The sequence below is a fragment of the Anopheles nili genome, chromosome 3 (assembly GCF_943737925.1).
Source record: "Anopheles nili chromosome 3, idAnoNiliSN_F5_01, whole genome shotgun sequence".
Taxonomy (NCBI): Eukaryota; Metazoa; Arthropoda; class Insecta; order Diptera; family Culicidae; genus Anopheles; species Anopheles nili.
The window spans coordinates 41,062,964-41,086,238 of NC_071292.1; the positions used below are offsets into that span (position 1 = coordinate 41,062,964).

At 35.5% G+C, this 23,275-nt stretch overlaps 4 protein-coding genes across 4 annotated transcripts; 2 read left to right on the plus strand and 2 right to left on the minus strand.

The window, feature by feature from the left end:
* Positions 1-1,478: 1,478 nt before the first annotated feature.
* On the minus strand, positions 1,479-2,903 carry LOC128726308 (DDB1- and CUL4-associated factor 13). Its single transcript, XM_053820111.1, has one exon. It carries the CDS (start codon positions 2,832-2,834, stop codon positions 1,500-1,502), a length of 1,335 nt encoding a protein of 444 aa, XP_053676086.1. The 5' UTR covers positions 2,835-2,903; the 3' UTR covers positions 1,479-1,499.
* A 921-nt stretch (positions 2,904-3,824) lies between these two features.
* Positions 3,825-7,824, minus strand: LOC128722961 (vacuole membrane protein 1). Its single transcript, XM_053816656.1, has 5 exons — positions 7,597-7,824; positions 5,709-5,959; positions 5,238-5,519; positions 4,839-5,154; positions 3,825-4,750 (listed from the first exon to the last, which is right to left on the minus strand). The coding sequence occupies exons 1-5, from the start codon at positions 7,822-7,824 to the stop codon at positions 4,292-4,294; spliced, it is 1,536 nt and encodes a 511-aa protein (XP_053672631.1). The 3' UTR covers positions 3,825-4,291.
* Positions 7,825-9,905: 2,081 nt separating this feature from the next.
* LOC128723318 (uncharacterized) lies at positions 9,906-13,568 on the plus strand. The gene is made up of 11 exons (XM_053817047.1): positions 9,906-10,108; positions 10,184-10,382; positions 10,462-10,808; positions 10,880-11,083; positions 11,140-11,284; positions 11,921-12,079; positions 12,163-12,354; positions 12,425-12,589; positions 12,834-12,943; positions 13,042-13,345; positions 13,423-13,568. The coding sequence occupies exons 1-11, from the start codon at positions 9,906-9,908 to the stop codon at positions 13,459-13,461; spliced, it is 2,067 nt and encodes a 688-aa protein (XP_053673022.1). The 3' UTR covers positions 13,462-13,568.
* A 4,681-nt stretch (positions 13,569-18,249) lies between these two features.
* LOC128724337 (uncharacterized) lies at positions 18,250-22,956 on the plus strand. Its single transcript, XM_053818066.1, has 3 exons — positions 18,250-18,274; positions 18,620-18,894; positions 19,278-22,956. The coding sequence occupies exons 1-3, from the start codon at positions 18,250-18,252 to the stop codon at positions 22,854-22,856; spliced, it is 3,879 nt and encodes a 1,292-aa protein (XP_053674041.1). The 3' UTR covers positions 22,857-22,956.
* The last annotated feature ends 319 nt before the right edge of the window (positions 22,957-23,275 follow it).

A 23,275-nucleotide genomic window follows, 5' to 3' on the forward strand; every position in this document is an offset into this window, starting at 1 on the left:
AATTTAACTACAGAGCCTCACGAGGTCAAATCTGTTTCTTTTTGCGGGCAATAAAGACGAATAATCATAAACGGACGGAAAATATAAAACCTTATGAAAGATTTTAAATTCTCTGTAACACTTTTAAATGTATAAACACATCCTGGATACAGTCAAAAGCCCAAGAGAGTCGAAAGCCTAAGATGTCTACGTTATCGACGTATGCAAGGGTCTGGATTGACTTTCAAAAAATTGTCACCGTATGGTCAGCTATTGATTTTCCGTTTCTGAATAGGTTTCTACTATCTCCTCTACGCTTGGAATAAGTCTTTCTTGAAGAACTAAGAAGAAGATTTTATAGGCGGTATTCAACGCCGTGATACCACTGTAGATGTTGCTCTGCAGCACACCCTATCACCCTTCTTGTATATGGGATGATGTCGAGATTCCAAACATAACATATTGATATTTTAAGCATCGCATTTAATTCAGATTGAAGAACATAACTTTCTCAGATATGTAGCCAACTCTTTCGACCCTCGGTTAAATGATTCTTTTTTCTGTCCTGACATATTTCAACCCATAAAAGTTATTCTCGCTTTTTTTTAATTTTCACGAGTTAAGCTTTTTGGCAGCACGAATAAGTTTTAGGACTAGATCCAAGTATCATCGTCATAATTAATCAAACTCGTTACTTATATGCGACATCAATTGTCTAAACGATTCTTGGATATCTTATAAAGGTCCATCTTACTTGATAGCTGAAGACGTTTAAGTCTTACCTACGGTTGCAGGACAGTCATAGCTCTTAAAATTGAACGATCATGAGATTAGTCAAATTAAAAGCTAAACATGACGATCTTTTCAACCCTCTTTTTAATTTCTAGTTATAACAATTGTATTATACCCTTTCATAAGTCTGCTTCAATTATCATAGCTAAAAGGGGTATTGACAGTAAAATCAGTTGTCCATCAGTTTAAAAAATGGCTTCGGTTTAACTGCTAGTTTTCGGGTCGTTTATGGGTCTGAGGGTGACTGCCATGGTATGTAAAAATTTCAATTCAAAGAAAGCATTAATAAGACAGACTTTAAAACGGTTGTTGCGACGCTTTAGTAGTAAAAGAAGCTTGATCGGGATTCTGAAAGAGGCCCAATGCTTCTAAAAATGTATACCTATATTACCATATTGCGGCTTTGAAGTAAATAAGGAGAAGGAAGGACTGAAGCTTATGATTTTTTTATGCAAGCAATCATACAAATTTTCGTTTCAAAGACATTCATACAAAAAGATTAATCAAAGCAAGACCAATTTATAGCATATTTGTCGCGTTCAAGGCACTTAAATGAATAATATTTATTTGCATTTGTGTTTACACAGTGAAAATTACCTCCCTGTCGATTCTCAAAAGCCATTTCTTTAAAATATTGAAAAAAAAAAATATGTTAAGAATAGAAGAATATTTAATTTATTGTTTAATTTGAAAGTAAAGGAGTAAATGAACAAATCGCAACCGACCAACTATTGTTCCGTACTAACGACCTTTTTCTTTGTTTCAGCTATATACGGCACACTCCCTGTTTTCGAATTTTCTCGCCTATTTTGCTCCTTTCGTTTTTCTCTCTGCTTAGAAGCACGTTGTTTTATTTGTTCGTTGTAAATCGGTTTTGGAACCTGACGATGTTGAGCAATGCGTCTAATAGAGGGATGAGCAGCGTATTTTTCTTTTAGGGCCGCGTTGTAATTAAATGCATTCTTTTCGCGCTTGTGCAATGGCCCAAGTTTTTCAGCTGCGTTTGCCTTCCATATACGCACGTTCATTTCATCAGATCCGGAAAATATATACCGATTATCCATGCTCCAATTGACGCAAGTAACGTGCTGCATCCGCTTTGTGTGATATACCTCTCTGCTATTTGCCTTTCCGGCGTCAAATATTCGAATCGTTTTATCATAGCTGCCTGACACAAATTCCCGACCGGTAGGAGAATAATCAACTGAGGTAACTGATCCGACGTGACCATGGTGAATTTTACACGGATGTGTAAGATAACGAGTGTCGTAGGTGTATAGATTGAAATCCTCATTTGCAACCGTAAAATGGAAAGCTTGCATCGGATTCCATGATAGCTGATTTGATCGCAACGTCATGACAATTTTACGTAGCGGTTTGCTTTCACGCTGGTCATATAGTATTATTCCTCGGTCGGAGCCGCATGCCGCAAGTAGGGAAGATTCAACAGGATTATATTTCACATCTTGTAGCATATCAACACCCCATTTTAGTTCTTTCAGAGGTTCGTTGCGACTCTCCTCCCATATATGACACGATTCTCCACTAGTAGCAAAATATGGTCCTTCATAGCTGTGCGACAGAGAAGCTAGAATGTTTTTTGTTATTATCATATTCACCGGTTTTGGTGTATCGGCTTCTTCTTGGTCACAAGCCCATGTCATGATTTTTTTGTCGTCGCCGATCGTAATGACGCGTTTACCATCGGCAGAAAATGTTATTCCGCGACAACATCCGACGTGTGCAGGAAGGCTAGTCAAACAGGTGTTGTTAGAGATGTACCATATCTTAACTTCGCCATCGTAGGAACCACTGGCAATCAATGATAGCTGCAGATGGCTTTTCGATAGAACCGCTAATCCATCTTTATGACCATCTAAGTTTCCAACAAACGGTTTTGCAAACACCCTTTCCAACTTAGTCGCGTTCAGCGCTCGTATGTACTCTCTAGTACTTTGAAAAGGATGCAATTCTTTATCGTAATTACGGAAGCTCTTGTGAATATCATTTTTGCTTTCACGTATGTATTTATCTGGATTTCTCGATATAACTTTTACTTTCATCTCGATAAATAACGCACATAAGCTGCTGTTAAATAATACACACCCGCGCAAAATTTCCGATATACTCAAAGGTTTTTATCTTTGTATGCTGGACTATCTATAGTCAATTGCCGAACTCAACGCAGTTAATGCAATCGTTTTGATGGCTTGCTAATCCAAAACAAGAACGTGGTTTGTACGCTCTACGTCATATTGAAGAAAAGACGATGTTTTTGACAAATTTGTTAATGATGTTCTAAATATTCACGCTGTCAATGCTGTACTAAAAAGAATTCCTTATTTTTTATAGGCTATTTTGAAATCCCGACGATAGTAACCCGAACTTCTTCCTCCTTCTTCTTTATGATGGACAATAGGAATATCGCCTCTTACAATTACAAGATTTGTTACACTGAAATCAGAGAACTAACAATTTACGACTTTTCAGCCCCACTTCATGTTGGAGCCGTGATACCTGCCCACACAGCTCTAAGAATGATACAAAAATCGTTATAGCTTTTCGGCTCTGATGCTAAAAACAAATAGGAACCATAGTTGATTTTAAACTTACGTTCCATGACCACTGTTATCACAATGATTGATGATGACCTTATATTGATTTAGAATTTATATCATACGTCAAAGATATCAATGACCCAATGGATCTATAGACTGGTTATTCTGCACTAGTTCCCTTCTTTTTTTAAAGCCGAAAGCGTCAATGCCCGGCACTAACAGTTCTGTTTACGGGGGACTAATGTTCTATTGGACAATTTACATGAACAGAACCCAATCCTAAATAGAGCTGTAGTGATTCGTTGATGCTTCCGCCAAGCAATGGTAGTGTCTGAAAATTATTTATTAGAGATAACATAATGCAATTACCATTCTTGTTACTTTTTTTTGTATTCGCACATTTTGAAGATTCAGTTCAAATATAAATTTGTATGTACTTCTGTTCCAAGTTCATTCAATCAACTACTATCGAACATTTTATTGATAAAATTTTTATCACGCAAAAAACTTGAATCATTTATTTCAACATAACAAAAATAATTGGGGTTACAGATAGCAATAGTAATGTTGGGAACACTTTGTTTGATATAAATCCTGATTTTTTTTCTATCCCTTCGAAAATGCTATGATAGCAAAAATGATTGTGATAGCGTGTATATTGAAAAAAAGGTAAACTTTATTCACTGTTTGAGTTTTATTTATGTTTCATTTTATTCCTTCTGTTTCTGTGCGTGCTCTATTGTGATTCATTCTTTTTTTTCTTCTACTAGATGTAAAACAACGTTTGACTAGAATTTGAGAATGTTCCAACCATGGTTATTTTTCATCAGTTTACCATAGTATCATCATTATTATTTGCCTACCATCTCCAGAATATGTTTATGATTAGTGATTTTCTTATAGAACAAATTTGATGGTAAAAACCAGGACATTTTGAGCAATAATCCTCCACTTTTTTTGGTTTAATTATCTTTTTTATAAGATCCTGCATCCAATAGATTCGCATGACTTTGTGGTTTTCTCATTCGTTTGAAGCAATTCTGAGCAAATGTATTAATAATCGAAATAATAAAATAACATATCATAGCAAACACAAAGTATTCAAACACACTCGCCAGCAAATTCCCATCTGATGATGTACCAGGAAGATGCTTGGAGGAATTCCGATGCAATCGTTGTTTTTGACTCTCGAAAAATGCTTTGAATGGTTTTTGTAGCCATACACCAACTAACGGAATGAGTACAAGAAAATTGATGAATCTATCCACCAAACTTTCGTTGAAAGATATGATGACAAAAATTTTCTGAATATGCATTTTTATAACAGCTTTGCCGATAAGAGTTGCACCAAAAAATTTCCAGAAAGGAACCAAGAAATGTCCACACGTGATGCCAGCTAAATCAAATAGCGGATTAGGGATCTACGAAGCGAAACGAAAACAAATCAGTTGTAAGACAATGATTGTAATAACAAATAATAAAATTCTACGGTTATGTTCATATACTCACACTTGCGCACAGTAAAATTCCAAAAAATCCTACTCGTTCGACGATATCTTCCATGAACAATTTACCTTTTTCAAACAGATTCAACTTTTCTCCTTTTTCTTTGCGCCTTTGAAGTTTTTCTAACTCCTGTAAATTTTCCATTTCCTCAGTAATGTTTCCAGAAAGACGAGCAGCCTTCGCCATGAAATAAGGTGGTAATTCCCCTAGAGCTGTACCAGCACCCCAAAGAAAAGCTTCATAGCGAACCTTTGCCATGATAGACCACAGCGATGGAATGATATGGTTTGAACTACCTTTATCATCTGGACAAAGTATTCTAAAACAAACAAAAAATATGAACGTTACATTTTGCTGGAAATTATCCTCTATACAATAAATTGTTTTTTTTTTGTCACATACTCATTTGGATAAGGTGGCTCGGGAAAGTTGAGGGAACTGCATTCGTAAGCAGCCAAAGTAACACTGGCAATGTGTGGCCCCAGGTATAACAAGAATGTGTGTAATCCCGTCCCAAGCCCCACGGATGATAATATTCCTAACCCTAACCAATAAACTACGAAAAATCCGTTTTTTTTAAACGAATCGATTACTTGCTGGTGTTGGCCAGGAGTGAGAATGATTGCAACGATAGCGCATAAGACAGCTAAAATGCCAAAAAGCAATGCACGTTGATGTAGTAACCTGGGGAAAAACAGAGAAAAGAAACCATTTACGAAACTTTTGAAATACTACTTTACTCGTGATTTTTACTGTTAACTTGGAGCTTCATGCAAACTGTTACAGCCATTCTTAAACAAAAGCTTGTATTCATGACAGCTTGTATTGTTGTTTTCGTAAAAGCTCTTGTGCTGTAGGTAGAAATTAGCTTACCTATCAATGTTAGTTTTTATTAGAAACAATACTTCAAGGCTTGCATATTTGAGGGTCTTCATTGGTGATTTCCAAAGCACTAGTGATTTTATTTCTTTTGCCAAACGTTTATTGTCATTCTTCAGAGATAAGACGGCGTTATTGTTATTGGACGAATTACCGCCATTACGTGTTGTACTATTATTACTGCCCAAACTACCAAGGCTAGATTTTTTCATGGTGCTACCAGCCTTGATCTCCAAATGATGAAACTGTATTAAAAGAAAAAAAAAGTTTGACGAAAATATTTAATTCTAATTAATAATGTTAAATAACTTTACCTTTTAACTAATGCACTACAGTAGCAAATAAATGTAAACAAATCAAGCCATCATCAAACATGAAAACAGCATATAATTGCTTATTTTCGAAAGCAAACTAGATTGCAATAAGTAATGACGTGCGGTTCTGTTTATTATTACTATAAAAAAATTTCATCTATTGTATAATATTTGGAGGTGTTTGAATATACGTGAATATGTTTGTATTAAAACAATTGAATTTATTTTGTTTTCATGTAAAACTTTTTTCATGTAAAAGTAAATGCTCACACGTGTTCAGATAGGTTAATGTAATGTATCTATAATTATTCTTTGTCTATTTAATACATTATAATCAAAAAGTGTATAACATACGCGGTTTGTTTATTCACTCTTTGTAAAGCATTAAAACCGTAAGTAGTATGCTTTAACACTTGTAGGTTACTTGAATTTTTGAAACTACATCTAATTGAAAAAAAAAGAAGATTTTCTGTTTACGAGCAAAGATAGTATGAAAGAACCCCGATTGGGAGAAATGAAAAAATAAATAGAATTTAATAAAAATTTAGAACTAGCCAAGTATTTAACTCATTTCTGTCATACTTTCTAGCACAAAACAATCAATAATATGCACCAAAAATCATTCAAAAATTTGACTAGAAAAAGGAAAAAAATCCTTAATGTTTTAGTTTGCAAGATTTTGCTCCTTAGGAGCAGATGTTAAAGTTATCTTCTTTTTAAATGGCTCGAAACCGGTGGACGGTCGTGACCACATTGCTAAGCTAAGCTAATTCTTTCAACCTCTACATAGTTGACACAGTTCACATAGTTGGATAGATAGTCCTGCGTACCAGAGAGGCTCGGTTGAGATTGAAACTCGATGATAAAGTAATAGACCCTAAAATGTTTTCAAAACAATAACTAAACATTTAAATACTAGTTTAATTGCCTAAAATTTGATGCCTTTTAATATTGATAATTTACAAACAACTTTTTAAAACGCCTGGTGAACAGAGAGGATCTTCTTCTCACAACTCAACAATAATGGCTAAAATTCAAATAATCACAAAACTAGGATCACAAAGAGGTTGAAAATGGGATTATTAAAGGAGGTTAACGGATTTTATTGAGTAAAGCAAATAGTTTTTAAGTTTCTTGCTATAAGCGCTATAACTCTGGTATTCATCGGCAGAGTTAAATAAAGAACGCTACAAATTGATAGCAGAATAAAAAAAATCCCTAAAACAACCCTGGAGCAAATCGACTAACTCCGCTGATTATTAAAAATTATAGCTGAATATGAACATAGTATTCAAAACCAATTACACAATATCGGCAGTTACTAAACGATAGATTATTTGCTGAATATAATTTTGTACTAAATATGGATCAAAAAACACACACATTTAAAAACAAACCATCAAACACACATGCAACATAAAACGAAGCAGATACATCAGCACAATGTTTTATTGATGAAACTTAAATGTATAAATTATCGAGAATAAAAACAAAACAAAACTTATGTGAAGACGCGAGTGATATAAATTTAGTAAAAAACAAACGAACGAAGATGAATTGTTATGTACCAATGGCTCGGATTCATCGATGGATGCAAGCTCAGTGAGCGAGCTGATGTGTTGACTGTTTCGAGACTGATAGGAATTACGTTCATAGCCGGATTTTTTGTCACTAAATTTATCATTACACATTACAGTATGATCGCAGGTGTTTTGATTATCAGAATCGAGGTTGTTATTCGTACTTTTCTTCATTTTCATCGGCTTTTTTTTTGAAATTGTCCCTTTTTTTGGCATTGTTGAGGAATATCGACTAGAATTTTTCTAAATGATTTTAAATTTGATAACAACAGTCAGGTCAAAGAATAGGAAATTAAAGTACTGAAATTACGAAACAAACTAGACTCAGACTAGATTATTGCAGATTATCAGATCCCGATGCAAACAGTCTTAAATTACGCTTCTTTGTGTGTACAGTGTGCACAATCATTTAACATTTATTGTTTTGTTAAATTGACGTTAACACGCGTTGTTGCAATACATCATTTTACGGTTCATACAGCAATTGTAATGTGTGGGTTCCTGTTGTTATTGTTTCATGTCGTCATAACTTTGATATTTCATATGAATAAGCGATAAATTATTAAATTATAGACTTCTTCTAAACTGAACGGCTAAATTCGGCAACTACCTAAAATAACGTTATGTTTGTAAATCTATAGAACATTCGAAAATAACAGAATTTTTACAATCGGAAATCAAAAGCAAAAATATACGATAGTTTGAAGCACCCCTATGCAAGTTGCTTTTTAATTTTCTTCGCAAAAACTATTAAAAATATGCTCGTTCACAATGCAGTAATTAGTGAATACTGGAACATGACAGGCCAAAAGAATAATTCACAGCACTGTTTGCTACAAGCTATTAGCTGCATTTCTCGCCCTCTGTTACTCCTTCTCACTCTCGCATACACGCTGCCATACACACACACACACACTCACACACAACATATAAATATATTTATATATATGTATATATATATATTTCTCTTTCACTCATGTATACACATACACCTAAATCTCTACGAATGTGTGAACATGTCAAATCTAAAAGCAATATTAAACCGCGGCTCATGAAAAAATCCCGGAAATATCCTCTTTGCTAAATCGTGAATCGCTTTAACTTAAGAAATGTTAACAATGATAACATGGTAACTTGTATGTTCTAGTTTGACATGAAATCTGCTTTCGTATGCACAATTTTAATCACAAACTTTACTTTGTCAAAACAACCAGCACAATCAATCCACACCCAGAACAGGAGACTTCTCAACGTAATGTTTTTCTGTTAGTCTGTACTCTTTGCAGACGACGTGTTTCGAAACATGTCACATGACTGTCACTGTCACTACTGTGAGAATGATCATTCAACCATATTTGTGCATCAGTTTGCAGTTTGTTCGATGCGATATTTAACATGAAACAATAGTTTTTATGACAATAGATTGATGTATATTTATATGTATATGAGAGTCTTCTTTGATAAGTTTGCTGCATGACATATGAAATTAGATAGATAGTTGATCAGATTGATTACAATTTCTAGACAGGCACTATAAATGAGTTCATAGTTGCAACTGTTCATGTCGAATTACGTATTCATGACGAATTACGCGCAAGGGTGCTGGCAGCCAACCGGTTATTCTACAGCCTGAGGAAACTTTTGCATTCAAATTTTCTATCACGACAGCTGAACCTATAGTTATTTAAAACATGTGTCTTTCTAGGCTAGTCTAGGCTACTGATATAGGACATGGACGTTGTTCAAAGCTAACGAAACCCTCTTAGCAGCGTTCGCAAAGGATAGAGGGATGGCGTGAAGACCGTGATTAGCGATATCAGATTACGGTTCCAGCTTTTCCTGGAGCAGGCCTGGAACCGTTACGCGGTTGTAACGCCTGGCAATTAAGTAAGACAGCAACTACACTACTTCTACTACTATTACTTTAGGGCTGAATCGCTAAGTTCGCTTATTTTAGATATAGCTAAAATCAATGGAATAACCCGAATCCCTACGAAAATATGCAATGCAAACCAATCGTGGAAGAAAATCTACTGTAGATTAAACTTTCCTACTAAACAAAGGCAAAAATCCAATTGAATTTCTCTTAATATAAGCGATTATTTTTTACAATGAAAAATATGCACATATGTGAACATTTTTCATAAATATGTTTCTTGGGCCATCTCGATTACCCAGTTGTCGCATCGGCACGGATAATGAGTGTTTGGTTGTCAAAAACACTAACAAAAAATGATCAATTTGAAAGTGAAAAACAAAAGCTTGTAATTTGTGCAGCGTTTTATTATCTTTTAGCAATGGCAAAACAAACAACCAATGATTTGCCTCTCAAGTTTTTTCCGTTACGTTCCTTCATTCACAACGATTTTTGGCACAAATATGCCGAAATAAAATTAGATTTAGACCGCCTAGATGAATCCGGCCGATCAATACTAGGTATAATTCCTATGAGAAAAGAGGGTTTTACTGTTCTCGAACTTGCATGCAGCTCCTTCAATGCGTAAGACCAAAATCAAAATTTTTCTTTGTTATGAAGATAAAATTTATCCATATATTATTTTTTTACTTTTTACAGCACCTACAATGATGCCTATGCCCAAGCATTCCGATGTAACGGAATTATGCTGAATTTCAACACACTGGAATCTTTTAAGAAATGTGATAAAACTGTATTACTTAAATCGCAAGCTAGAAAGTTTTATCAAGAATTGATGAAGAAGGAAACCATCCAGAGCTCTGCTGAGTTAATACACTTTTTCTTGCTCTCGTTTTCTGTAAGTTGAATTTAATCATTTCTAGCGCAATTTGCCTCATTCTTGAAGTATGTTCATTTATTTTTTTTATATTCAATAGGATCTAAAAAATTATAAATTCTATCACTGGTTTGCTTTTCCAACACCTATCGATCTTGCATATGAATGCGATCTTGCAGAGGATGGTTTTTCGGAAAGTTTCCGAGAATGCTTTAATACGTTTCTTTATGAGAAGCCATCGTTCAATGAGCCGTTTTTTATGTATGACACAACAAAAGGTATAAAGCTGCTATCTGAATATATCCAACACCGGAATGTGGAGGCAAACTTCTGTCACGAAAATATGGAAGCTTTGTATTTTTGTTACTACGATCCAGCGCAGTATGGCAATTCAAATACAGCGAGTTGGCATCTAAGGCAACTGCTAACATATATTATGTTAACATGGTAAATTCAATAATTGCTTTTGTAATATTTTGAAATATGCTTTGATTGATGTCTGTTTTTTTTATCTCAAGCCCAGCTTTATCGAAACGAAAAACATTATGGATCCGAGTGACTGGGGCTAAAGATGACATTCAGCTTTTCCCAATTAGAATTTATTTACCAGAACATGTAGCAGATGTTGATGGTTTCAACAACTGGGCGGGATGGGAAGTAAACCAAGATGGTAAATACCTTCCGCGATTAACTTCATTAACACAGAGTATGTCTCCTGAATGGTAAGTGACAAGTATACGACAACAAAACATGAAGAAGTAATAAAATATTGTTTCAGCTTAGCGGAAAGTGCTACCAATTTAAATTTAAAACTTATGAAGTGGCGTCTCCTACCTTCGTTGGACTTAGATGTAATCAGTCGCAGCAAATGCCTCCTTCTAGGCGCAGGTACGCTAGGATGCAATGTCGCCAGATCGTTAATGGTATGTCATGCAGACACGTGCATAAGTGTTACACTTTTTCATCATTCTCCAAAATCTCCATATTTTTGGCCTAGATCCCACAAGTTTTTTCAATTTCTTTCAAGTTGCGTGAAATTTTCTCGTAGCCAGATAAAAACAAGTCAAGCAAGTCCTGCGTACCGGAGTAGCCAGTCGAGTCAGTGTTAGCGTGAGGCACGAATGGTTTCGGGCTCAAATCTCGACTGAGCCTTTCCTGTCATTAGAACTGGCTACGCAAAAATTTCATGAAAGATTACTTGAAAATTTATAAAAAATTTAATTCGTGGCTTAGAAAAGAAATGAAAATTGTATAAAATACTAAAGAAAACAGAAACAAAAAAATATTTAAATGAAACTAATTATAACTCAATGATAATTGCGGGAAAACAAAAAATCAACATTCCCATTTTAGTTTCTGTATGAACAAAATACCAGGAAATTAAAGTTTTCCAAGAATTAAATTGTTAAATATTTTTTTAATTATAAAAAAAATATTTAACGAGATCCATTTCTTTACATATACATGCTTGTGGGTAGGAAAGATAAGGTTTTCTAATTTCTTTTATATGATGTTATGTCAAACTTAAGGCAACATATATTTGTCTTCATGAATTTTAGGCTTGGGGAATCAATGCAATAACAATAGTGGATTGTGGTCGTGTTTCCTTATCAAATCCTGTTCGTCAATCATTGTATCGTTATGAAGATGCATTGAACGGGGGAAAACCTAAAGCATTAATTGCGTCTGAACGTTTACGAGAGATCAATCCTGCAGCGGTAGGTAATATTTATACCGAAAGCATCTATTAGCATGTCTACCACTCACAGTATATTGTTTTTAAATATGTGTATGTTTGTAGAATATTACTGGAGTGGACGTTAAAATTCCGATGCCAGGTCACCCAGTTGGTCAAGGTGAAGGTATAAAAGAAGTGAAAGAAATACTAGAAAAACTTTGTAAGCTTTTTCAAGAACATGATGTGATATTTCTTTTAACGGATTCCCGAGAAAGTCGTTGGCTTCCGACAATGCTTGGTGCGTTCTATGGAAAGGTATGCAACACGATATTTTGCTATTTCCAATCACAGTTATCATAATTTTTTATATTAAAATCCTCCACAGCTTGTCATAAATGTTGCGCTGGGATTTGATTCTTATCTTGTGATGAGGCACGGATATACCGGAACAGATTGCGATACTGATGCATCATGCCCGGTTGGTTTTCGAAAAATTGCCGGCTCTAATCTAGGATGTTACTTTTGCAATGATATTGTTGCTCCCGGTAATGTAAGTATATCGCTTTATATTTTGTTTCGAAACATACATTCAGCATGATTGAAAAAAAAAATATATATATATATATATATATATATATATATTTATATATATATATATATATATATATATATATATATATATATATATATATATATATATATATATATATATATATATATATATATATATATATATATATATATATATATATATATTTATATATAATTTAACATCTTTTTGTTATGTTTTCCAGTCTATGAAAGATCGTACTTTAGATCAACAGTGCACTGTAACCAGACCCGCTGTGTCAAATATGGCTTCAGGATTAGCGGTGGAGTTGATGATTGCTCTTCTTCAAGATGGGTTCGTTAAAAGCATAGATTATTTTTAAATATTTTAACATAGCCTAATGCTCTTGCCTTGTCTATTACTTTTGAATCTCGTTTTTTAATTTTTTGTAGAAACTCTCCTCCTGCATATTATCGTATCCCGAAAGTGGAAACTTGTAGACAGGAACAAGAGCCGGAAGGATTGCTTGGTATACTGCCACACTCAATTCGTGGTAATATTGCGAGTTTTCAAACTATGATCACTGCTACCGAGAAATATCAAAACTGTGTAGCATGTTCATCATTTGTACTCGATCGTTACGCATCAGACAAGGATGATTTAATAATCAACATACTAAATGGAACAGAAACTCTCGATAAAATCGCTGGACTCGATAAAATGATGAATACCATGTATGATAATGCTGATATGAAGGTAAAGTTATTACCTATTATGCCAATGTGTTGGTTTTTTCGAAAAATTAATTTTGTTATATGCTTTTAACTTAACAGGTAGAATTTGAGTTTGAAAGCGATTCCGATGACTCATAAAAATATGCAAAGAGAACTGAAAATAAATACTGCTTCATACAACGTTTGAGCTATATGTTATTTTTATTTGAGCATGAATAAAAGTTGTGGAAAATATGTTTAATAAAATGGGTAATATTTTTAATGTAATAAAAATGGTTATTTAGTGTTTCAAATGGTAAAGAAACTTCCAGTAGGTTAAAGCTACTTATTTAGCTGTTTGAACTAATTTTGATTACATTACCTGTGCTGCATATTATTCCTCTCAGCATCCCGGTGTTGTATTTATTGTAAATAACATAATCGTGAAAAATTGATTGCGTACATTTTAAATCTGATAAAGTTATAGCCTTTTGCAATTTTACTTACAAACTATTGGAAAAAAATCTGGTATTATTTTGCGAATGAACTAATGCTAGTCATTTTAAGTGAAATATTTACACAACAGGTTGGAATCTGCACTGCAGTTACGCGACTGCAATATTTAACGTACTTTACATATACACTTCGGAAGTATAGATCATGGATGTTCTTTTCTCGATGTGTTTTCATAAAATAGGTTCAAACACAATCCACAAAAACGTATTAGTGATTTTTTTACCGCCTGCAAACAAAGATTGTTAGTCTCAAAAGATGATAAAACTGTCGTTACACATTTATGCGTTGTGCCGATTGCAATACCATGTTATGTAACGGATGCAATAATTTGGGATGGTACGGTTCAATCTTCAAACTTATAATGTTTCATGTAAACTTGCATTTAAATGTTGGTATCAAAAACGTAGATTTATTTCGATTCAACGAAGAATTGAGTAAGCTTGTTACTACAGTTTGATAAACCATATATCTGCATAATATCGGAATGCCCGAGGTGATGAAATAGTTGACTGTACTGTTTACGGCACCATCGGTTGGTGTCTTCTCAGATCAGAATTGAACATAATAAGCATTGGTGGGAAATATCTTGAACAAAAAAGGTGGTGGGATTTCTCTGGCTAGAGAGTTGAACGTGTAACTACTTCGAAAAGTATAACCAGCGGATGCGCGAAAAGATGAGCCAGTTGGCTCGTGACCGGAGAAGGGAGAAAAACGATTGGGCTCTTGTGGCTTTCCAGAAAGATATTGGCACCCAAATTTTTCATTCCTCGGTAATATTCCTTCTATCTTTTGTGATATTTGCTATAGTAGCTCAAATTTTGAATTTGTTTTTATCAGTAGTATCAATCGTCTTTATTTTTAAAATTCATGACAGAATCTGGTTTTGCGGTTGTGCTCTAGTTTTTGTATTAAGTGATACAAATGTACTCATGTGTTGTGGTAAAGTAAAGTGCATATTTTGAGTAAAACATGCAAGTTATACCAACTGTTTACACAAAAACAGCTCTGGTTATTCGATACTGAGATATTTAGAAGTCGTTTGATACTTCAAAAAAAAACTTCAGAAGACCATAAGGAATGTTTGAGTGATTTTGAAAATTTAAGAATTTTTCAGTTAGAGGTAAGTGTTTCTACATTTTGTGTACTACGATTATTGTGATAGAATATTATTTTGATTTTTGCACCGTAAAGCAGTTGAAAGTTTGAAAATAGCATATTTACTGGTGCAGTGTACAGTGCACTGATCAATTTAAATCGTATGGTAGAATATTTTTATAGCAACTCAGCATATTTGCAACGCGTTCTAGTACTAGTCCTAGTACAAGAGTAATACCACTTAAATGGCTTTAGTAGTTTTTAATAGCCAACTAACTATCTTTTTTGCAAAACGGTTTTTATTATGCATTAACCATTAAAAAATCCGTAGATGAAATTTTATTGAAATTAATTAAATAAGACTAAGTTTTATAGTCGAAATGTTTTTCCATTTGACTTTTAAGTCACATATCAGCAAAACCTGCAGTTCCTGCGATCCAAACGTACTCTTCAGAAACATGACTGCAATAACCAGTTTTCCACCAACTTTCCCAATTGAGCATTGTGGAAGGTACATTCTTCAATAGTGCATGATAGTTTTGTTATCCAATGTACGCATACCATCTGCGCGAACAAGCTCTAGAAAATGAGCCTCTCGTGATGTCGCAAAAAATGGAAATGTCAGCAATATATTCATATAAGCAGCAAACCCATTCACTAGCGTAACGCTTACGTCCCTGAGAACGGCTTAGCTAACAATATTGTTTTCAATACGTTGAAAACTACACGGACCGCTCAATGATCGTGATGCTGTGACAAAATGGATCTATATATAACTTTATTAAAATGTATCTACTACGATATATATATATATATATATATATATATATATATATATATATATATATATATATATATATATATATATATATATATATATACCGTGTTATTATATTTCGTTTTTTTTTAACTTTGATGTATAGCAATTTCGTTTTATTGTGATTTCTTACATACTCCTTCAATTGTTTTGTAAGTTTTTTTTTGTAAAAAAATACTTACTGAACGTGTCCCGCACAAAAAAATGTTTGTACTGATCGTAGTTAAACATAAAATTTTGACTAATAATTTGGAACTAATAATTTTATCTTTTACCATTCAAACCTAAACTATTCGAGAAGCTTATGTTAAAATAGCAAAAAAGTTTTCAAAAATTTTGAAAATTAAAAATGGTAAAAAAATTGGCGATTAGTTTCCCATTGATCGCGTGTCGAGTTGAATGCGCTACTGAATATATCAATGTTTAAACTTAACAGTGCACGCGGCACCGAGAGAATGAGAATAGTTTGGTAATCTATTACCATACAAACAGAAAATTTTGCTTCGTTATATACCCTTCACATCATCGTCTTCTTTCTATGTATGTGCTATACACAGCGTGAAGCAATAGATAGAAGAAAGGTACATACATTCCCATAGTACAATACAGCATGGATGTACGGTTGGATGGGGTTTTGATGCAACCAATATAGTTAAGAGTTTCGTGTTTCGATAGCACTAAGCATTGAGATTCAATCATGCTGCATGCAGCATTTGCTGAAGATTTTGTCGCTTTGCAACATCACCGACTCAGCAGGTAACCTTCGTCTTTGTTGGCCATCATTTGATGGTAGCTCCATGCATGCATGTAACTATCATTTGCAGCTCGTTGATAGCATGCTGTTCGAAAAATTTGAAAACAATGCTCAATCCAGGAACAGCCGCAATCGGTTGCTTATCTTTTGCATCACTAATGGAATTCTATTCCATTAGTTACTGTTCAAAAAATGCTCAACTAGTTATATTGATGTATTTTATCCGCCACAATTTTTCAGTAATGATATAGAAAAATACCGGAATAATTGAGTCAGAGTTTAAATACGCATACGTTGTAATAGTTTCAATAGCATTATGTTCATGGCTGAAAAAAAAATGCGAATTCAAATGCAAAATTATTTATTACTTAATTTAGCTGTTAATTTTTAAGATAAATGATATTTTCTTTTACGTTATTGTAATACAAATACACGTGTACAGTAGTACAGTTTAACAATTTCAATTTCTTCACGAAATAATTGATATAATTTTAAATGTTTCAATAAAATAAAATATACATATTATTTTGCATGCAAATATATCCAAAGCAAATATATAATTCTAAATCAATTTCAGTTTAACATACAATCAAAGTTACATTTTCCATATTTTAATGATTCCAACTTTGACTTATTTAAAAATTGAATATTCACAGTCTGTAAACCATCTGATACGTTACATATTACAGAGTGTGCAATAAGGGATGTACGTTTTATTTTTGAAAAACTCAGTTTTTCTGCCCCAAATACTAAATTCTTTTGCAGTTTTGCCGGATTATTTAAACACATTTTGGATTTATGTTATGTTAAAGAATCAATCGACATTTTTAGTAATGATAATTATAAGCCGCGTTGGCTGCATCATTGCATTTTTTTTCTTTTTGTTTTTTGTACAAAATAACAAGTACTAATTTGAAATGGTAACAATGGAGGAGCTTACATAACAAAAACCAACACTTTCCCAGAGTACTGCTCACCACTCTATCGAGGTCGCACAGTCTAATGAAAACCAGCAGTAACGCTCGGTTTCTGAATCTCGCGTAATAATTGGTCTGGGTTTGTTTGGTGGTCTGTGAGAGAGGTCAAGTCTATGCAGAAATGGTCGAGTCGTCCCGTTGATGAAGATACGGCGCGCAACCAAGCTCTATTTGGAGTTGATGGTGAGCATCGTACATAACAATCACGAATATCTACGAAATTGCGCTGAGAAATCGTGAACGTTGCAGAGGATTGCAAAGAGAATGCAACGAAGTAATAGACGATCGGGGCGAAATGAGCGTCATGGATAAAATAATAACCTTAGCCGGGGCTATCACGCTGTACAATTTTTAATACATATAGCATGCGATTTGGCAAGATTCTTTTGTGAATTTATTTGCATCTATTGTAAGAAGTAAATTGGAGTATGGTCAAAATTCACTTTGTGCCACGTATTTTACACTCTTGCATTCATGTATCATTTTGTTAACACAATCAGCATATACGGAATACTTACAATAAAAATAACAAATTGTAAATGTTAATTTTTTTTGGAAGCAATAGGCTTTAAGAGTAATAAATTTTCTTATGCAATAATTTCAAATTGCTTCGGTTTTTTTAAAAGTGAAAGCTATTTACTCGAATTTTTTGTACTGTTCAGTGATCAAAATACAAATTCTACATATAGTTCTTATATAAAATAGGTTTATGATTTGGATTATTTTAACGTTCTTTGATTCTAATCTAATTTCTTTAATGTATCAGTTTGTTTCAGGAAACCTCTACAATGATTTCGAGCAGCCTAATAATTCGTATGTATTCAAATGGTTTTATTTATACATATAAGTTTAAGTATACGCAAGCAAACAAGAAATATTTTAAAATCACTAATGCTCATTATGTGCAGTGCTGGAACATGAATTTAAAAAAGATCACGGCTGGCCTTATTTAAAAAACACAAAACTAATATTTTTAAAATTGATTATATTGAATTTGTTTGAAGATGTTTGTATTGTATCTTGTCTATTTTTCCTACAGTTTAACTTAAACAGTAAAGCAAACGTTTTATATGAAAACTTACAAGCAAACTTACAAATTATGTTTTGCCATTCAACCTCTTTTAAATGATTTATTATTAAAAATCTCAATGTTTTCAGTTGCAGTGGGGGTTTTCACGGTTCCAACAATCGCAAGCGGCTCCGAAAAATTTCGACGGGACATTACTCAGTTACCATTGAGTTTGGGTTCACGTACAAATATGCTTAAAAATGAAGGTTACAATGCTGCGTCCAGCGTTGAAATGGACAGTTACCAAGGTTTAGTTGGACGACCTGGTATCGATTTTCCAGTTTTAACCGAAATTCCTAGGACTGTTTTCGATTGCAAAAATCATGGAAACGGATACTTTGCAGATTTGGAAACCCGATGTCAAGTAAGTAACAGTTTTATAACGTACCTTTTTTTTATTATGTTTTAGATGTATAGAATATATCGAATTTTGTATTGATTCATATGCGCTTGATTCATGAACATAAAACGTTTTTATATGACAATTGCTGTGGCAAGTTTATTTTATCCATCATTTGAATATTAGGCCATATTGTATTATTACTATGAAATGTAAAAGTGACAATTAAGCATTTCTTCCCGAACAGCCATGCACAGCTTTGTTCGGTTAATTGTGTAACTTTTTGTAGAGTACAATTCGCAGCTCAAAATTCTCTTGTTAATCAATCAATATAAGGCGTTTATAGCTTTAAAAAGCATATGAATTTTACAGTTTTCTTACCTGTTACGCTACTCCTATCTATCTAGGTATTTCATATATGCGATGATGGCAAAAAGATCTCGTTTCTTTGCCCGAACGGTACGATCTTCAGACAGCTGGATCTGATTTGCGACTGGTGGTTCAAGGTGGATTGTGCAGCGACTCCGAACCATTTTGCCGAAAGCACCGAAATGCTTACGCAAGCGAAACGTGCTCGCTTACAAAGCAAGCATCCAGTTCCACAACCAATTCATCAAAACGACGACCAACTAACATATAACATTCGAGACCAGCGGCTCCTGATAGGAAATACTAACCACGTGCGCCGCCAACAGTTTTCTTCCCCTGGATCTATTCGCAATGTTTTGGATTTGAATAGCCCCGTGGATAAAGCCAGCTTAACGTTGGCAACAAAACGTCTGAGCAGAGATGAGCAAGAAAACTCGCAAGCAGCCGATGAAATTCAGGACACCGCGCAGAGCGCCTCGTTTGCATCGGTTGCAAAGAAAATGTTCAACACTTACTACGCACAAGAACAGATAGCGAAAAATCTGAACTCGGCTAATAAACAAAAACGAACTGATCATGACAACGAAGATCTGTATCGAGATCAGAGCACAGCGCTTCAACTTTCGCGGGAGGCTAGTTCAAAAAGTAATACGAATAGCAACAGAATCACGACGAACTATATGCCATACACAACTGCACGAAAGCTGAACTTGAACGGCAAAGTCACGCAATTTTACACACCAACGGTACCAACATTTACTACCAGCGTAAAGATAACAACAGTATCGCCTTCTGAGGACATCAAAGTCACGACAAAGGCCACAACATTCAAAAGACGCACCGGTGTAGATGAAGGTAGTCGTATAACATCGCCAAGCTTTAACAGCGAGCTCCAGCAGTCGATACGACGCGAAGGTACCGTCGACGATGAGTCTGTAATGGATCATGCAATGGAAATTATGCAAACTATCAAAAATCTCAATATTGAGGACACTGGCAAAATTAGTAAACCAGTCAAAAATCTTGAGCCAGAGAAAAAGGCAGATACCTCGGATAAAACCTACAGTGGTCTAGCTAGTTCGTCTCCTTCGTTGCTGTTTGCAACGTTACCAAAGGCCACATCGTTTGAGTTTCTGCTACAACCGCCAGAAGGAGACCGTAACATAGACATCAATAGACGAATGTCTGCTGGATCTGCTCGAAAGTATGAAGTGGACGTAGGGCATCGTTCGCTGCTTACCAGAACTACGTTGGACGAATATGATAAACTATTTCATTCGAAAAACAGCGATGGCAACGATGGGAATCACATTGATAGCGAGCAAAATCCCGCCGCTACCGAGGATGATCTGTATTATGTGGATTCCCAGCTGGATCAGGATTTACAGGGCGAAGCCACCAAGTATCCTGGCTTTGGTCTGTCCAATTCTACGCAAATACGAGAGCTTGCACAAATTTTCACCCACGCGCTGTCAGCCTACCTGCAAGATCCCGTAACATTCCGTCGAATTTTGATGGAAATTCGCCCGAAGGCACCAGGACTGGCAAGTAAATCGATAACGTTTCAAAATGGGCCGAATTTCGATGTCAACAGTATACCATCGCTTGGTGAAACAACAACCTATTTGCCACCGGAAGGCTCACCACACTACGCTGCGCTGCGAGGTGTAGAGCCATTGGAGGTGTTGGACTTTTCTGATGTAACAACGACGACAACTGATCCCAGCTACACAGACGGTGAATCTACTGCAGCAATCACATCGACACTCCCAACAACAATAGCTGATATAATAGAAAAAAGCTACTCTACTATTTCCCACAGCGTGGGAGAAGGAATGAAACAAGGCAAAAGCTTATCCATAAAATTCGTAACAAACTCTCGCAACGAGCTCGCCGATGAAGTCAACGGTGAGTTGGGAACGCCGGCATCAACCAATCACTACGCCGGTTTTACCGATCATGCTAGCTTCGAGATTAATAATAAAAACTCGGGCAACAAATCACCCAACTCCCAATCGTATGAGGATCAATCGGGAAAGACCAACTTAAAGCCATCATCGGGTATGCCGGGTTTGGCTAGCATTGGGACAGAAGTCATACCTCCTCCACAATCAGTTCTGACGCCACCGATGCTGCCTTTTTCGTTTAACATGGCAGAAAGACCAAAAACGACAGTTACACTGGAAGATGATGAGCAGTTGCAGCACGCTCAAAGCGCATCCATACTGCCAAGCCATAATAACCAGCCAATCTATGAGAGAAGCAAGTATAGCGTCATAAGCTTACCGAATTTTAAACAAAATCCGACCAGTGGAGAAGGTCTTGGCGTAACCGATGGTGTACCTACTACTACGGTTGAGCCGGCTAGAGATTCAAAGCCTACAGGGGACGTGGCATCGTTTCGAACTACAATGTCGTACACCGTGTTTTTTGATCCTCTAACGATCAACGATGAGCTTATGCAACTTGAGGATCCGAGACCTACCGTAGCCAATGCGTCTGCAGCTCATGCACTGCATCGCCACGAGTGGAATGGAACATTTGCGAACGTCGAATCAATCTCGGCTGCTCCAACAACGAACGCCCATCCAGCGCGACTTGTGGAGAAACAGCTCGAACAGAATGCTGTTGATATGCAGCAAAAAGCAAACGAAATGTTTGGTGATCTAAATGAAGCTCAGGCGGACAGGCTCATGAACGCAATGAAGTTGGCTGACAACAATAAATCTATGCGGCGTTTAATTCTGTTGCTGATTCGAACTTGCGACGATGATCCGGCTAGCACAAACGAGGAATCGCGAAAGGCTCTACTGGAGGCGCTCATAAAAATCGGTGGCGTGGTAGACACTTCAAACGGAAACGATCTGCACCACGTGCCTGCCAACGAATCTCGCAAAGGTGACGGCAATCATCGTAGAGGAAAACATATTGCAACTGATACAGCAAATGTCCTTTACGATAGACCGGTGGTAAACGCAGTGCTTCCAAATGTAACGGCCACGACAGAGAATTATGCCAACGTAGGAAAGTTCATGAAAGAATCCACTGAAGACAACGCCAGTGAAGAAGGAGCAATTAACAGTGAAGAATGGCCGGGAGACAACGATTTTCACACCACGGTGGCAACGACTAAAATGTTTTACCCATCCGCTGAAAGCCAAACAAATGCCCTGCCAAAAATCAACTATAGTCGTGATTCCAAATGGTCGTACACAAATGATGAAGAGCAACGGACGCAATTTACGACCACACCACTGCCAACGACATTTTTACAAACGACCACCGAAAGTGGCTTTACCTATGAAACCACTGCAGGCTCTACTGCACCTACATTTTCGACGGCAGCCGTAACGGCAAAAGATTCTGAAGATGCAACGTTCCTTTCGACGACTACGCCCGCAACGACAGGATATCGGTCTGTAGAGTCTTTTGAAGCGGATTCGTCCTCGGAGAAGCAATTTCATGTAGAGGTTTCGCATCGTTTGCCAAAGGACTTGTCTAGTTCGTTGGCTAATCCTGGAATAAATAAAACCAAACATCATGCTTCACATAGCTCTGATACGCGAGCACTTGAGCTACTGAAATCACTTTATTCCTTGGCAGCACGATGGGGCTAACTAACGCTACGAATGTTTCGAAGAAAGTAATCTCCTTTTACTCCAAATTACTGTATCCTGTGTAAAAGAGCAAGGTTGCACATTTTGGAGAAACGCTTATAGGTAGATCAGTACGAGCATATTTATACAAACATAATTATAAATAACGAACAAATAAAATTTATAGCTAGCGAGTAACTCTAATAAGCCATACAAGCGGCTTGAATACATGTCAAATTAGTGTAACGAACGGTTGACAATAACTTATTATTGATATCAGGCAAAAGCGTGGAGCTATTCCAATAATGTATGAACTATAAATAATCGAGCCATATTTATCATACACTGTAAAAAAACCATTCTCGGATGATATAGCCGTACAAATAGTAAACAATTTGTATTTGTTAAAAGCATGTTAATATGAAGAAAACTTATCTCTG